At 36.5% G+C, this 19,062-nt stretch overlaps 1 protein-coding gene across 1 annotated transcript; it reads right to left on the bottom strand.

Moving 5' to 3' along the window:
• Positions 1-26: 26 nt before the first annotated feature.
• Positions 27-15,329, bottom strand: LOC126857721 (serine-rich adhesin for platelets-like). Its single transcript, XM_050607422.1, has 4 exons — positions 14,873-15,329; positions 10,634-10,716; positions 9,651-9,750; positions 27-4,293 (listed from the first exon to the last, which is right to left on the bottom strand). The coding sequence occupies exons 2-4, from the start codon at positions 10,707-10,709 to the stop codon at positions 1,095-1,097; spliced, it is 3,375 nt and encodes a 1,124-aa protein (XP_050463379.1). The 5' UTR covers positions 10,710-10,716; positions 14,873-15,329; the 3' UTR covers positions 27-1,094.
• Between the last annotated feature and the right edge of the window lie 3,733 nt (positions 15,330-19,062).

Raw genomic sequence — 19,062 nt, 5'->3', positions numbered from 1 at the left:
TGTAAATGTTAATTTATTCCTAACACAACAAGCGCGTCAATATTCATTTGCAAAATTTATTTGTTTAATTATATCATTGCGCGTAAATTGTCGAGTTTGCATTTGTTGAAGAACGAATTGTTTAAGGAACTTCGCGTTCAGTTTTTTCATTGAAATACGATTTGAAATAATTCACAGTAAAACCTGTTCCGTTAGAAATAAATGTTTTAGTATGACATGTTTTTTTTTGTATAGCGTAACGTAGAGAGAGAAACAAGAGCGTTTACAATCTCCAATATTTATTTACATAATTCATATCAGGGTATTACATAGAGAGTTACTTATTTATTTATTCATTTATATATTTGTTTGAGTTATTTATTTTTATTTATATATAGCGTACTTTACAGTATAAGTTGCCTAATAATCGGCTCCGTACGTTTCTTCTCGCTCTTTGGCGAGACAAAATGAGAGCAGCACGCATACCAAATTAGTAAATTATGTGAAGAGATACAAGGATCTTCAATAAAAATTTAATTGCGATTTTCTGGAAGGAAGAAATTTATCGAAACCCCTCCACCAAACTGCCGCGCTACTTTTGAGTCTGAAGAAGTGTATTAAAATCTCGTCATGTTGCGTGTCGTGCATTCGCGCGCGAGGATCCGAAAACCGATATTAAAGCTCGTCAAATTAATCAAACATTTAAACGTAAAACTGAAGTACATTGTCGTCGATCTCTCGCGCGTCGAGCATCGATCCTGGCGAAAAATCCCATACTTTGAAGAGGAAGACGCCACGCGTTAACCGATGTAACAGTAGTTTGTGTTTCTCTTCATCGTTTTAGCTTTCTAAGTGAAAGGACGATCATTTATCGGCGATACAAACAGATAAAAATGATCGTCCGTGAAATCGCGTCTCGAATCGACCGTGAAGATGTCGGGAAAGATGTGCGCTGCTTCTTCTTTACGAGGTTCTTCGCGAATAACGTTTGAAGCAAACGCACGCCGCGTAGGGTAGATTGGAGAACGCGATCGAAACGTAAAAATTAAAGCGCGAAAGCTTTTATCGCCAGTCAATTTATCGCTGCTTCTTCAGTTTGTTATGCCCGATCACCCTCATTCCTCGCCGTTGATCCTCTTTTGCACGTGACCTAGATATCGCGCGAATCCTTCGCTGGCGTGCTTGAGGATCGTCAAGCCCAGCCTGAACTTGATCTCGGCCACTTTCTTGACGAAATTGAAAAGGCTAAAGCCTTCTGGCGGCTTCTTCGTGGTCGAGCTCTCGAACCATTCGACAGTTATCGCTTCAGAATTTTTCGGATTCGATGTCGTGCTCGCGGAGTTTGTCTCTGTAGTATCTCGATCAGAAGAAGTTTCCGAAGAGATACTTGAACCACCGTCATTTGCTTGCTCGACGATCTTGGGAATAGATGACGCGCTTTCGGGGAAATTCGTCGTTTTTGCGTTTTCTATATTTTTTATGGTGATAAGAGTCTTCATGGTTGATTCCTTTACTCGTGTATTAGCTTCCTCCTGCTGTTTCCTCCTCTGCCCCTCGAAATCTTCTACTTCGTTGTCCTCGCTATTATTCTTCGTCTTTAGTTGCTCTCCACCAGGTAGTGCCGAGTCGATAATGTCTAGAATCTCGTTGCTCAAGTCCTCTTCCTTCTCCGCTTCTTCGCGCTCCTCTTCCAATTCGTGTTTCGACGGTATCACCTGTATTACCGACTCTCTCTTCGGCCTCGAGTGTCGGTCACTTTCGCTGGTACCAATGGCGCGTTTGACCTTGAGAGATCGCGGTCCATGTTCGACGGCTACCGCGGTCGGCGTTATCTCAATCTCTTCATATCCATCGTCCGATCTGACAGTTGACGCTTCTGACAGGTGACCGTAATTGTGCACATCAGCTGAGTTCGGTGGGAAGTTGAAACCTTGCGCGATGTCCCTCTCGAACTGCGTTTGCCCGATCTCGGTTGATACGTAATTAACGCCGTTCTTGCTGTTTATCGGCAAGGCGGCCGCTTTCACGTCAAAAGGATATTCTTTGGGTACGTTACCGACTACAAACTGTCGATTCGCCGATCCCGCGATTTCTGCCGAATGCTTGTGATCGTAATAAACCGGAGTGGTTTGAATATCGCTATATCTAAAGTCCGTGTTCCGATACTTAACTGCTGGCTGGGTGTTCTCTATCGTTTTATAAACGGACGACGTGGATATCGATGGATATCTCGCGTCGGTCTTCTTCGTCGTCTGTGCATCATATGCACCGTCGTAATGCTGGTAATGATAATAATTACTATTGGCATTATTCATCCCCGGGTACTTGCTTTCGTGATTCGTCATACCTTGAAACACCTTGGATAACACCTCCTCCTCGCTCTGTCCGTAATTACCGCCGTACTCGTCCGGATTATATTTGTAATTTTGCTCTATGTCATAGTTCCTTCGGGCGATGGTACCGCCGAAGGGATACAGGAAGTATGAGGCTAAACCGAGACCCAGACCCACCAGCGACATCACGCCGAAGCTAGGCATCACCTCGCGACTGAGGAAGTTGTAGATTTGAGTGCCGATCGCTTTCGGTGGCTGTTTCTTCTTGTTCTTCGTCGCGTTTGCTGTAATCTTTGTCTCGGGTGCGATCTTTGATTCCTGGATCGCGTTATCTAAGAAGCTGGCGTCCGTGATACCCTCGCTGGTCTCCATCAAAGAGGAGACGATGGTCGCGACTGTCGTCGAACTTGGCGCTACCGAAGTCGTGGCTGGCTTGCGTCTGCGAACTTTGTTCTTCTTCCTCTTCGAACTGTGTCTCGGACGTTTAGTCGTGGTCGACGCTGTCGTCGCGGTCGTCGTTGTCGATGTCACTTCCGTTTGCGTTTCTACGTTAATCTTCGTCAGTTCGGGATTAAAGTCGAATTGTAAGTCTATCTTGGAGTTACTCAGATTATTTGTATCCTTCTCCACGATCTGCTCCATCTTGTCTTTGTCGATCTTCTCGATTTTCAGGACCGGCGCGTTCACTTTAATCGGCTCTATTTCGATTTGCGTAGCCTCGTCCACAGGCTTTTTCAACTGCACTTTCAATACGTTATTCACCTTCGTGCCAGTTGGCTTCGATCTCACTGGTACTTCCACGAGGTCGACGCCGGACAAAACCTCTTTAGACGTGATATCGAAACTTGGGGTGGTTGCTACCGATGTCGGAAGTAAAGTGGTTGGGGCTTTCTGATTGTCCATGAGCACCGAAGCTTTTATCTTAGTGACAAATATCGGTTTTTCTGTACTCTCCTGTTTGTTTTGCGGAGTCGTGATGATTTGAACAGGTTTGAAGGTCACCTTCTCAATCTTACCGGTCGACGCGGAAGAATCGTTTTTCGTTGTTTCGAGTTTGATCGTGGTTCTTCTTGTCGTGGTAGGCTTTGGTCTACCTTGCTGACCTGATCTCGTCGGCTTTGTCGTTCTCGGCGTAGTAATCTTTGGTTTAGAAGTGGTTCGCGTTCCTTGACTCTTCTTCGTCGTAGAAATGATTGTTGAAGAAGCTATTCCTTCGCTCGTCAAGGTGCTTACAGTTGTGGTGCGAACTTTTAAAGTCACACCCGAAGAGGATTCTAACTTCTCCGAATCCGGAGTGCCTTTCTCCGGTCTTAGAGTAGTTGTGATCTTCTTCATGGCTGTTGTAGTCGGTTTTTTCGTGATCACGGTTACCTTCTCCGTGGTTATCACGGGGGTCAATTGCGACGTGCTCTTCTCTACTGTCTTATTAGGCTGTGAGACTGTTTCCACTCTGTCGATCGACGAACTTGGTCTGACTGTCAGTCGTACTTCCGTCTGGAAAGGTTGTTGTAGCTTCACTTTTTCAACCTCCGCGCTCTTTACAGTTGTGGACGGCGGATTCAGCAGGATCCACGTGGAAATACCACCGGTAGTTGTCGGATGATTCTTATAAGCGGTCATCAGTCTCGTAGAGCTCATCTCCCGCTCGAGCTCCTCTTCCGTTATCGCCATTGCCTGGCCAGGATGGCTACTCTCGAAGTAACTGAACTTGGAATTTATCGGCCTGCCGAAAGTTAAGCCAGTGGACTCCGAGTGACCGGTTTCTGAAGTAATTTCTCTTGTCAACGATGATGTGTCGTTTTTTTCCGAGGATTTCAGCGTCGTCGCGATGCCATGTTCTACCTTGGTGAACTCTTTGTTATGCACTTTTATCACGTCCTGCGGATTCGTAACGTTGAGAAGTTGAGTGGCGACGGTTCTCAAGGATTGATCCATATATTGCAGATCCTTCAAGTCACGGTGAGTGACATTTAGCTGCTCACTGAAATAAAATTCTATTGTCAAATTTCGTCGAAAAATGATTGAATGCGCTAGTTCGCAGGATATTTTCGGTTTGAATAATCGTATGTTAATTCGACGCAGTTATATAATGTATAATCGTATTTTAAAAATGAAAATTGTAAAGAATTAACATCACGCAACAATATCTAGTTACCTTGTGAATTTTTTTTATAATTTTATTAATTTCATCATTTTTATAAATTTTATTAAGAAAATAAATATATTATAAATGAAGATCTTGGAAAAAGTCTCATATGTAACAGATTGTTATTAAATATTATCCTTACCTTTTCTATGCAATAACTAAGATTTGATCGTAAAGTAACAAAAAGATTACCATCACTGTCAAGCACTAAGTATGCAATGTAAGATAAAATAAAAAAAAATAATACAAAATAAAGTAACAAAACATAATGCAGTTCTAAATATAATAAATTATTATATCTATAATCTACATGTCTCAAAAAATAAATCAATTAAATTAATATAAATTATTATTAATGAAAACTTTATAAAAATTTAATTTTTTTTTCTTGATCACAATTTACATATCAAACAGTTTTTAAATAAATAAAGTGGATTAAGCATAAAAAACTTTTGTGAATTAAAATTTTTAACAAAACTAATATTTTTCGATTAATTTTTCAAATTGTTTCAATTTTTGTATCAATTTAGATGAATTTTACTTTATCAAAAATTTGTATTTAAGGTATAATTACACAGAAATATGCTATTAATCTTTCGTATTCTAAGCGTTAACCTGATTAGCTTCAAAAATTTTTAAATATTTTAATAAGTCAGCAACAAAATAAAATGTTACTTAAATAAAATTACACGAACAAACAATGGCGAATAAATGAATTAGTTTCATTGATTTTCACTATTTCAGTATTCATATTATTTGGTGATTTGTTTTTATTTAATCATTGTAATATAAATAAATTATTATATTAATGTGCCGTGTCATTATGTTGTGTGATACAATTTCTCTTTTTGAAATACCAACATTTCTCGTTAATTTATACAGATATTACATTTTGCAAAATACAATTTTGTATATTTCTTATTTCCTGCATAATTTGAAATTAAGTATTATAATAATATTTCTTTTACCACGAGTTTTGTTAATTTTTAATAATAACAGCAGGATGGGACTTAGGAAGATTGTAGATGTATGCAAAAATAGGAACATACATTTTTATTTTAATATGTACGAAAACAAAATAATAAATATTATATATTTATTCACAAAAATATATTAGTCTTTCTTTCAAATGTTTTATTAATGTTACATATTTATTGGCACACAAATATACTGCAAATGCCCTGAAATGGTGTAAGCTTCTATTACGTTTTACCGACACACACACTAGGAAGCAATGATTATATAAAATTAAATATTATATAAATATTTTATCAAAAAACTTATATTAATTTATAGAAAATTTATATAGACGATAAAAAAAGCGCAATACTATATGTTCCATTAATGAACACATGATTATAATAATGATAAATAATAGTAATAAGATATAATAAAATATATATATATATATATATATATATATATATATATATATATATACATATTTATATGTATACATATGTCTTTGTGTACTTACAACTCTTCTTTCTTTAAACAGATTCATATTATGTCGTTCAATTTACACGTTATTTATGAACCTCGAAAGTTTCCCTATCATGTATTATTTTTGGCAACAAAAACAAAGCTACTTAAGACGTATAAAAATATATTATAAATTTATACACGAGGTTATATAATCGAATTATTTTGTAAAAATTATATCTATTATGAGTTTTTTTTACACACAAAAAAAAAAGAAAAACACGATAAAAAAAAGAAAAAATGCGTGAAAGATATATTTATACACTAATAAATACGAAATTTTCTATTTATTTAATCATTATATATTATTTACCTTGATAAATAAGTTTTGTTTGTACGAAAAAAGCACCACAAATCTGACTTATTATATATGTTACATTGTGCGTTATGTATTAACGCATCCATGTTTTAAAATAAATGTTCTCAAACCTTCTCTTCGCTTCTTCTATTAATCACGTATCATTTTCAATCAACTATAAAACGATATGATTTACTCTCCTTTCGAACCCTATCTAATATAATTATCTAATATAATTCTAGCCGAACTCATACTTGCTTCATGCAAGTTTCACGCTCCTAGCTTCGAAATAATGCCATGGCTCCTAGCTTCGAAATAGTGTCAAGTGATTTCGAAGAAATATACGAGCATTACGAGATCAATCGGAAATTAATTCATCTCCTGCGCTTCTTTCGTCTGCTCTTCCATTCGTTTAGACCATTGTACTTGTGCACGGCTTGTTTAACGAACTCTTCAAGATTTGGTCTGAATCTAATCGTCACCTTGTCCGCAGCGCGTCCAAAATCAATAACGTTCGGTATCGCCCATGGGAAGATAACCGCCGCGACTCCGAGCACGCTGGCCGCCATTGCGGCGAATGGCGCTGCGGCGAGGCTGAAGAAACCGTAACCTAATGGATTTAGTAAAGAAAAGTACGTGAAGACCGAAGCGACTGACTTCAACATGCCACTTGGCGACATGTCGAAATCGTCGTCATCGTCATCATCGTTGTGGGAAGATGATCCCGAAGAACCTTGCGACGAAGATAAACTACCAGTGCTCGATAAGCCGGGTCGACTGGGAAGACTCGGCAGCGCGGGAAGCTGCAATGAACCAGGACCGTTGTTGGCTTGACCTTTTATAGAATTGCTCAAAGACGAAGGCTCGACCAAAGGCACGTTCATGGAGCCGGTATTTCCGGCAACAAGTGGTCCACTCGCGGAAACAGCTGGCGAAACGACCGCGTCATCGCCGACAGCGGGACCATCGATGGAGGATCCGACAGGACCATCTGCAACCGAACCCGCCGTTGCTTCCGAGTCCGTTAACGAAGCACCCGAACCTAGCAAGCTGATCTGAGTATTTTGGAATACTTCGAAGGTCGATACTTCTGAAGATACAGGATCGTTCCCATCCAAGATGCTACCGGGATTTTTCTGAGAGTCATAATAATCCAGGCTTTGACCTGGTCGCGGTGCCTCAAGCGAGCCATACGTGCCGATGGGCGCGGTTACGTAACTGTTTGAAGAATCCTGATGAGAAAGATCGTCGGCATCCCCAACATATTTGTCGCTCTTGTCTGTGTCGCCGTAGCTCTCGGTCGCCAACAAAGTCTGTTGACCTAGCTCAGTCGGTTCGCCGCTCGGTTTGAACACATTCGTAGTCAAAACGTGAGAGTTGACGATTATATTAAGATCGGTGCATCCCTCTTTGCTTTGAATCGTATTGTTCACGCGGGTGTAAGTGTTTATCGTGATTGTTGGGCAGTTGTATGACGAGGGGAAGGTATTGGTCTCCTGCTTAGAAGGTTTTTTGTCCTCTTTGTCTTTTTCAAATATTATGTGAACATTGGGCTTCTGATCAGAAGAAGAAGTTACTTGACTAGTAGATACCGTGTTTGATTGAGGCACTTTTGATTGCGTTTTATTCGGTTCTTTCAGACCATCGTTTAAAATATGAACCACCGTATTCTGCGTCACATGTGTCGTGGGATTGTAAACGGTCTTGTTTCTCAGCAAGGCCGGATTGGACCAGGAGGAAGAAGTTAAAGCTGGAGAAAGATTCGCAGAATCTGTTACATATTGTGAATGAACGGCTGAATTTTGATACTCTTCATGATAGTTTATTTCGTCCAGATCTTGACTCTGAGGCGCATCCTGAAGAACGACAGTCTCGTAACGATTATTGTCATGATCGCTAACGCTCAGCGGACGATTAGGTTCCAAGTTTTCGTAGATCGATTCGAAGACCGATTCGACCGGCTTACGAACATCATCGCTGTCGTCCGTGAATTGCGTATCGTTCGGCACAATCGTTGATACCTTCAACCAATTGATGATCTTCTTCACACTGGCATCAATAACCGGATCCGGATGATCGTAGTAGCCGTCGTTCGATGATAAAATCATCGGCGTTTGAATGGCATCGTGAATGCCAGAATCATGATTTGAATTCTCCTCCAGAGACGAAGTGTACTTCTCGTAATTGTACAGATCCTCAACATCCTGAAACGTCTCGTTCGGCCAGTTCTTTAAATACGCATTATGTTGTACCGTCGATGTACTGACGTAGTCATCTTTCGTTGTCTCCCCACCGTCGACTCTCTCGACTTGACCTGACAGATTCTGAGCATGCAAGGAATGATGATACTTCATCGGATCGAACGTTGCGCGATCATTCAAAGCAGGCCTCTTCGCAGCGGTTCGCGTCAAGTGGTTCTTCATCGACTCTCTCAGCTGAACATTGTCGTCATCTTTCAGCTTCGAATTCAACGCGACGTTGCCTCGATTTAAAGTGGAGAACGGATATCGGAGCCTAACGAAGTTTCTATTAGAAGTTGTCGCGTGTCTGCGAGATACGTCATAACCGACTTTTGATTTCGAATTCGAGATCAAAATCGGGCGCGTCAATTCTCTTGAATTATTCAAATCGTCGCGCTTGGAATCGACAACATGGCGAAAAGAATCGGTTATGAAATCGGGCTTTACATATTCGTGCAAAGTCACGATCGAGTCCGTACGAATCGGCTTGTGATCTTTACGATGAATGGAATGAGTTGAAATAGCGCTTTCCCGAGGATCGTTCGAGATCTTAGAAGAGAGAATATTCGAAACCTGTCCTGTTCTCCAACGCAACGTATTATCTCCAATAATACGTTTATTCGAGAATGACTCGGATTTAATCGTGCTCGACTTCTGTCGATTTTTCGCGCTAGAAATATTGTCAATTTCCGAATCGAACGCATTATTTCCTCCGGAAGAGTACCTCGTCCGAGCGACTGTCAATTTAAAATTTTGGTTCAAAGCTGCGTCGGATTTCGATCTCTAAATTTTCGCTATTCACTTTTCCAGAATAACCAATCGTTCGATCAATCCCTAAGTCGAAGCTCTTATTCGACGCTAAAACAAACCTTGAATTATTAGAAAGACCACTAAACAAATCTCCGTCTGGTTTGTTTGAATTTCGAACGGCATCGATCTCTGTGATTTTCCCTAATACGTTCGTCCTCGAAAGGACCGAAGGTGCTTTAAATTCAGACGTCGTCCAGATGTCATCGATCTTGGAACGACGAGCGCCCAACGGCGACGATCGCGTTGTCGGAGCGAAACCGCTCGCGCGTGAACCGATCGCGTTATGCTCGCGCGACGAATCAATACTATCGCGGAAATGTGTGATAAACGACTTTCTATTACGTCCGGAAGTCCCCGTATACCTGCTATCGTCCCGAATTGTATCGTGCGTCTTGTTCCGGGCTTGAACATCTTTCCATTCCGCGTCGCCCCTTTCCGCTTGCGTTGCCGAATTTATGTCGCCTGAAAAGCAAAAGAAATAATTTTTATCAGAATTTTTTTAGAAAGAAGAACAAACATCATCGAGATAAATACTGGACATAATACATAAAACAAAGCTTACGACATTCCAATAATGTACTAATTACTCGCCAATCGCAACGAAACTGCTAAGAAACTATTGGTAATTTCCAATTGCCGCAAGTTTAGATAAACACTTCCGTCTTAAGAAATTCAGTTTTGTAAGAAAAGCACTATGGGAACGTAAATGACGTAATTGCGATAAGAAGGACAAGTTGCGATTCGACACGCTACAACAATATATAATTGAGACTATTGAGTAATTGCACGTTCTATACCTCGTACGCGTTTTCTCTGTAATGGAACGTCAAACGAAGCCCACTTTTTAAGAAACGATAGACTTATCAGAAATAGTAGTGAAATTAACCATTAAAAATAATCGTACGTTGTATGGAAATTCTACGCGAATTTTTAAAATACATAAATTATCAAGTCAAAATTATATTATATTAATTAACAAGAACTATTATATGTCAATTATTTAATTACACAATTATTACTATATTAATTAGCAAGAATTATTACATTAATTACAATGTAATAATTATTATATATTTATTTATAATAAAAGCAAAAATATTATATTAATTAATTATTATTGAGATACATTTTTTTTAGCTGTCATTTATACATGAAAAAATGACAGATGACACGGTTTATTAGCCACGATTGTGCCGCGTAAAAGGCATCAATCCTACGTTAGAAATCGGTTTTTACTACCAACTCGCTGCATTACGTGATTTGATTGCTAGATATTACCGATTGTTTCCATCACGTTATAATTCGTCATCGCATATAATATGATTTTCTTGAAAAAAAGACCTACCACTTTTCTGAGGTCTGGCATCCCCCGATCCCGCGACAAGCAGGACCACCACAATCTTCAATATCTGCATCCGCATCTTCGCACTGAAACAAAGATTAAGGAAGAATATTTTAGAATAAGACTATACATATATATACAAAAAAAAAGACTACACGACGCAATCTTTTGTGTAATTTATTTTCAAATTCAGAAACGGCTTTATCGCGATGCGCCGTGAATTATAAGAAGACGGACAAAGGGAGATTCCGTGAATCGCGAAATACGCGTGTCTAGAGGCCGTCCTCGACACGTTGACCTATACTCCTAAACGTCAAACCTGATCTTGTGCAATGATCTAGATCGTGGATCTCGTTGCACGCGTATGGACTGCGTGTTATCGGGAACCAGTTGAGAGTAAGAGAATCGCAAAAACGATTTTGCGATCGTCGAAATGAAAGGTGCGATCGAGTCGCGCAGAAAGAGCGACAGGAAACGGTGGAGCAAACGCGGAAGTGGAAGGTTTTAATTTTACGGCGACGAAGACGCGACGCTTGCATTAACATTCATGAGAATAAGTATATGCGTGAACGCTATTGCGAACGAAGATATATATCTGCAATACGTATTTAACGTTTCTATACGTGTTTCGACAAATACTTTTGCAATGTCTCACATGTATTTCATAAAGTGCAGTTAAATATTAATCAAATATGTACACAATATTTTCTCTAATTGATTATGAAATGATACATCAAGCAGATGTAAACAATATATTTCATTTAAGATTTTTAATTTTTTTCTTCTCTACAATTTAATTTCCTATCACTCTGAAAATATAATTATAAATATAAACAATTCTACAGATAATTTGCATATAAAAGCTTAATCTACGACTGATCTTAGTTGCCTGAGCATAAGAATTTTAAAGTAACTTTGGACAACAACAATTGAGGAATTTAAGATGCAATCATTAAGTTACTAATGACGCAATTGTCGAGACAGGTGATTTTGGCGACTTTACTTAGACGCGACGTGAATCTCTGATTGCCGATTTGTTATCGAAGGTCTTGATTGAAAGGATCGTTCGTATTCAATTTTCATTTCCGATTGTTCAACCATCAATGCGCGTAGAATACAAGCGGTGAAATTATCTCAACATTGACGTTTATATGAAATTAAGCGTGCACTCGCGCAATGAAATCGTACTTCAAATAATATTAGACTTTTTCGAAGAAATTTGAATAAAAAATATAAGAATCACATATTTATCAATAAGAATTTTAACCAATATATAAATTAAGAGAAATTGTTTTGCAGATAATATTTAATTAAATAATATCTTGATCATTCATGAACGAGCAAAACGTTCGCTCCTTCTCGCGCATCGAAGTCTCCGCCGAGGATTAACGAAGTACTTTCAGTCTCGACTTGAGAAAGACAAGCCGCAACAACTGTCATTTACAATTAATATCTTCCGCCAATGGAATCCGGAGAATTCAGTTGATGATTACATAATTGTCACCTGGATGTAATTTACCGTTGCATTTTTCCGTTCATATAATCGTGTCTACTAACGGTACCTCGATCGGAGCATCGATATCTTCTTTGGGAATCCTTCGTATGTGAGACGTCGATCCTGCTTGCCGCGGTAATATTAGAGAAAACGTGATTGAAGTTCGAGGATATTATTCGCCGGTATAGAATAGTAGAATCCAACGCGTTTCTACAAACAGGTACGTACCGTTAACTATTTGAATGTATCTTTACGAACATGAAAACAGCTCGCGCGCATAAGCGACTCCATTAAATTTGTGAGTAACGTTAAAAAAAATTCCCTGAATTCCAAACAAATGCGTCAGTGAAAAAAAAACAACCGATCAAACAATATGATTAAATAAATTATATTCTTTGTTAAATATAAATATAAATATCATATAAATATTGTCGTGATTATTTTTAAGCCGCTTGCATGAAGACGGTATTATATAAACTATTTAAAAAATTAATATTAAAAAAATAATATGTAAAATAAAAAATTAATACTTGTTTCTTATCTTCTATATGTGACAGATTATAAATTTTTTTTTAATTGTTAAATGTATAATAATTACAAAGAATTTTAATTAATTATAACAGCGGAATTTTTGGCGACTATGAACTGCTTTGGATAGAACTCCTATAATTTTACCTTCGCAAAATTGAACCATTGTATGCAACAATAATTGTTATTATTCATGCTCTTATTTACGCACTGACTATTTTCGATGGCAAGCGTATTGCAGTAATTTTCCGCAATTGTAGAGTAAATAGACACAAGTGCAATTACGGGGAACTACTTTATCGTCGTACTGTGTGTGATTTTATTAAATAAAAATTTAATACAAAAATTTAAATTTAAAAATTATGACAGATCAGAAAAATGATGACAAGATAATCTAGGTTCGAACGTAATATTAAAGTTTATTATTTCTTCTCTTTCTTTTCTTCTGCGGATTAAAACTTAATATCCTCATAAATATTAATGAAACATGTTTAAACGGAGCGATAAAACCGTTCAATCTGCGAAGGAATACTTAACGATTCGCGTATTCATGGAATCGCTTATGTTCGAGGAATGAGATCCGTTTCTGGAACGCTGAACGCCGCAGCGGAAAAGATTGCGAGTGTAATAAAATTATGCTATTTAACAAACAGATTTGTGCTCTAACGAACATCGAACATCCCTATATATCGCCGTTTAAATCAGATCACCGAAGATAAAAAAAAAACGAAATAAAACGACCACGAGATTGCAGGTTCAAGATGAGATAAATCGCATTGATCTCTCATTCGGTCGGATCGAATCTCAAATTTACAGACAGATGTACGATCGTTATGGGAAGCGGATGCTTCATCGACGTAACTGTCCCGCACAATGAACGTTCTCACGCCAAGTCTCCCTTCCCATCGATCCTTAATGCATTTCACGTTAATAACGGTAACACCTACATGAATGCTATATTTTTTGATATTTAGACTTCCTTATTATTTTTTTTATTTTTTTGCGTAAAAGCATAACGGGCACTTTTTTCATTACATGAGCCTTTCATTAATTACTAATTAATAAATCAGGAAAATAGGAAAATTATAATTAGTTAATTATGACTAATTATCCTTAATAATTTTGAATATATATAATTGATAGATCACATGCAGTATTAAATGATGTATTTATTTAGTGCAAAAAAAGCTGTGTTGTCAATAATTGTCAATAATTAAAATATTTTTTCTTAAAAAGAATAATTCTTAAAAAATGTCATTAATTAATAATAATAATTTAATTAATAATGAGAACATACATATAACAAAAAAAAAAAAACAAAATTTGGCGAATTAAGCTTTCGCAGATGCAAATAAATAAAAGGGGTTTTATTCTTCAAATTTATTTTAATTTTATTTTTTTTTTAATTTTGACTGAAAGATTAATTTTGTCACAAAGTTTTAATGATAAAAAATTTAAAAGTCGCACACAAACTTTTTTAAAATGTAGAATTATTTTAATCGTGTCTCCACGCATATTAAAGATTCTTTTACTCTCATCAATAAATGATTTGGTATAAGTAGATCGCGTATATTAATAACATTGATTAATCTAATCGATATAATTATTTCCTAATACTTTTTAGACCGTGGCGTACAAATTCCAAAAGTGTTCCCATTATCTTCCAATCATGTAACAATATAATAAGACATCCGTGAAACGCGACCGACAAGTATAACGTGACGTAATGATGCGAAAAAGAGAAGCAGGAAGATGAACGAGAAGCTCTTCTCCCGAGGAAGCGATTGACATCAGCTGTGCCAATGCAAATGAAATAGATACGGATATAATTAGCGACGTTAGATCCCAGATCTGAATCATATTTGATAACATTGTTACAATATCTTTTCTCAACGAAATAACGTCTTCACGTTACATAAAAACCTCGAGTTGAAATTATGATTAAAAAAAATTTTTATATTATTTTATATAAATTTCATATATATATATATATATATATATATATATATATATATCATTAAAAAAATTATATGACATTTATAGCACACACACACATATGTATAATATTATACTTAATGCATTAATTATGCACTATAATTACTGTTAAAAGATGGACGATAAAAGTAGAAAAATGTGAAAATAAATGAAGCATGCTTCAACGTAGAAGCTCCAAGTATAGAAGATGGTTAACGATTATTGCAAATTTATCAAGATCTTACCTATATCTCAATTAACTGCTCAACGACACATCGAATCACCGCTAACGCGGTGATCTTCATATATGATAACACACACACGCACCCCCGGACGACCGCGAAGAGACGCGAGACAAACTTTTTTTTCGGCGCACCCACTAATACGAACCCGCGCGTCAACTACTGGGCGGAAAAGAAGAGACACCAAACGTTCGCGAGAAAGAAGCGACAGAATGATAAAAAAAAAAAAATATAGATAGATGCTCGAATTAAACTGTAAAATCTGACGGATCGCCAGATATTTGAAAAACGGAAGAGAGAACGGAAGAGATCGCGAAGCGAAGAGTGTCGGCTACCCGGACGATCTTTCGACAATGGTGCACGGCTGACTGGCTGACTCGACAAGTCGTGCCCAGGTTGAAGAAGGTTTATAGCAGAGAGAGAGAAGAGGAAGAGGGTTCTCGGCGTGCACACGCGCTCGCCTAAGCTCGCGAGAAGGTAAAGCCGAACCGGGAAGGTGGAGCGCCGGCGCGATGCCCGGCGTGCGCGGGCCTTAGGACCCGTTATACTTGACGGTTACAAGATCCGCCCGAGTTGAACAACCTTCGCCTGTCGTCCGCCGCGCCGGTCGTCGTTACACGTATGTATATACTAGCAGATAATACATATAAGGCGCGTATGCTAAGCGTGAGCGAACGAGCGAGCGAGAGGATTCTCTTCCACCGCCGACCGATCGATGCGCGAAGTGGGTGAACTTGACGTACGGTGCCCGCGACGATACGGTATCTCGAGTAGTCGAAGAGCGGAACGTCTAAGGTGGATTTGTTTCGGATCTCGCAGAAATTAGGATAGATACTATGTATGATAATATATTTTAAAAATTCCAACTCACCTTTTATATTTTAATTATATTTTTCCTTTACTTATTATAATACAAACTTGCAAACTTGAATATGTAAGAAATTTGGGAATCATATAAGATAAATGATTGTAATAAAAAAATGTGACGACATGATATGATACATATTTGGAGTATAGGATTGTATTAATTCTAGAAGAAATACTTTAGTCACGTTATAAGATCGATAGATCAAGAGAAGGGCTATTTAAACAGATCTTGCATAACGTGGTTGCGACTATAGCATAGAATTAGATTAAGAAGTCGATATTTGCATTTGGGATCAGGAAGAAAGCGTGTATCCAAACTTTCACGAAACGTCGATGCTGATATCAAATGCGATCCATATCAACGTATGCAAAAGTTATAATATTCATTTTTTTATTAATCCAATAATTGCATTGCAAATATCATGGATATAAATATGTTTAAATGTAATATTTCCTTGATTGATATTATTCATTGGTATTTCCATATTATTTAGAATTTGAGATGCAATTAAAATTTTTTAATTAAAAAAAAATTCATAAATTATATCTTATCTTTATGAATAAAATTAAATCTAAACATCTCTATTGTGTTAATATTCTATTTTATATATATTTAGTATAATATTATTTAATTATATTATTATATAACTAGTAGTATTAAATATTATATTATTTAATATTACTAGTTATTAATTAAAAATTGTAAACAAAATATCATCTATTTTTCTCTATTTCTATAAATTATTCATTTTTTTTGTTTCTTGCAATTAATTTCGGAGCGTAATCAAAAGTAATTATCATAAATGAGGAAAAATATTAATTATAACTATTTTCTTTTACAAAATTAAAAATTGTATTATTTTGTAATGCTTTAATTCTTTTTATAATCCGGATTTATTTTTGTTTTTAAACAGTATAAGTAAAAAATATAAATTTTTTTTAAATTTTGACAGTTTTTTGCTACCAATGTACAGCCAAAACATCCTTAATTTATCCGGAAGGAATTCCTTTCTTTCATTCTATTATATCTAATCCTTTGTTTTGATAATCAATTTTTTTCTTAATAAATATCATAAATTGTATCAATATTATAATAGCGTTGCAAAATTTATTAGTATCGTGGACTAGCATTGCAAACGGGAACTGACAGATTAGACACAAGGTCAATGTCGATCGACGCTACTATTATCGAGCAACTTTTTTTTTTTCTACAAGTTCATTTTTTTCTACATCCTGCACGCGACGAAGGCACACGATGAAGGGTTCGTGCCAACTCGATAACAAGCATCGCTGCGCGATGCTAACCGATGGTTAACACAGGAAGAAGCTTTTTCTCCCTCGTGTGTATCGCGCGGAATGCGAGCGAGTGTCAACCGCGAAGAGACTCACATACCAATGTAGCTCGCGTGCTAGCCAGGCGACAGATGGAAGTTGAAGAACGGAACGCTCGATGTTTCAACTCGAGTCGGAAACCAGTTTGTAAAGAAAGGAGTGAAGAAGAGAGCGGGACCGGCATCCCTTTATCAAGCCGATAAAGGCGCCGGAATAAAGTGTTGGCGCATCGTAACGCGTATGATCTACTTGTCGCGTCCTGAGGTATAATCGAATGATTCCTGAATATACATTGATAAGGAATTGTTCGTCTCTTTACGATTCATCGGTGGCTGATTTTTCGAACGAATTAATCAACGCCATCGCGAATCTGGTATTTTATATATTACGCATAAACACGGTCAAGCTTTCCTTTCGTAACAAAAGCGGAAAATGGGTAGAATCTAATATATATTATCGCAGTTGAAGATACGCTGAGTTACAATTTAAGTCCAACCACCATCTGCGCTCTCAAAGTAGCATAATAAGCAGAGAAAGGACGAGTCATGACGTTTAGCAGCAAAGGAGCTGCACACGTAAATCTTATTTTTCTCTTTTTTATTTACTTCTAATATTATTCACATTATAACCGGAAAGTAATTTCAGGAAGTGCCCATTGAGTGTTTCACGATGTTGCTTGTCATCCTCGAGCAAATATAAATATTCAAACGAAAAAAAAAAAGAAAGAAATTAAAAGTAAATTTCTACAATTGTTTTATAAAAGAATATAAAATGTATGATTAAAAAATATATAATAATACAAGATTATAAAAGAAAGAAACGGCCGAAAAATTTTCGAAAATTTTATAATTAATTCGAAATATTTTCCGAAATTCTCCTTCACGCGAAAGCAGCAGGGCAAACACTTGATTATCGCTGTTTGCTCTCGATAAGTAAAGACTCGCGATACTGAAATTTACTGAGATCCCCGAGATTGATGATACGTGATTTAAGAAATCAATCGTAACCGGACCCGGAAGATACGTAATAACCGAACGCGCCGTCCCAGAATCATTATACGCCGCCTCGGCTCTTATGTAGGACATAGCGGCACTTCTTGCGGGCTTAGATACCTTCGCCGACTGACAGCAAGTGTAATCGCGTCCCGACGTCATTGTCGTCGGGAAAGCAATTCTGAATTAATTTCTTGGCGCGCGCGTGTTTTAAATGTAGACTAATGCACCTAGGTATGCCACGTGATGGGAAATATGTCAGATCACCGGTTGACGGCAGATGATATGAATTTTAAACAGCTAATTTTTAATTAATTGCTCCAATACTTAAGAAGCGAAACTACTTATTCATATTCAGCAACATATGCAACGAATCGTCAGATCGATGAGGTAATATTTTAGGAGAATGAATTTTACATTGTCCATCTTTTTCTATGAAATCAATATTATATTGTTATTTTATTTATTTATTTTTTTTTTATTAATTTATATTTATATTTATTTTTTTATTTATTTATTATTATTTATTTATTTATTTTTATTTATTAATATTATTTATTTATTTATTTATTAATATTAAATATAATAATATAATATAATAATTAAAAATAATAATAAAAATATAATAAATTTATTTATTAATATTAAATATATTAAATATTTATATTTATTATTCATTAATAAATAAAATATTTGATTAAATATTATGTTGAAAAAATAATGTAAAAAATTTTACAAAAAAAAAAAATAAACTGTGTAAAAAATTGTACGGATATAAGGAATTTAACAATATAAATAATTAACAATATAAATAAAATTGATTAATTATACACGAAAAAATTTTAAGAATTTTTTTTAATACCGTTGCCTAGGACAGAAAATACAATCTATAGACTGATATGTAAAATAGACTGATTCTGCGCATCTTAATAATGGCATAGGAAGAAAATTATAATGCATATGTAGGAACATTAACAAAATGTCAATTCTCGCATTGCTTTC

This window comes from Cataglyphis hispanica, chromosome 22, assembly GCF_021464435.1.
Source record: "Cataglyphis hispanica isolate Lineage 1 chromosome 22, ULB_Chis1_1.0, whole genome shotgun sequence".
Taxonomy (NCBI): Eukaryota; Metazoa; Arthropoda; class Insecta; order Hymenoptera; family Formicidae; genus Cataglyphis; species Cataglyphis hispanica.
The sequence above is the reverse complement of the archived record's forward strand: the minus strand, read 5'-3'. Positions and strand labels throughout refer to the sequence as shown.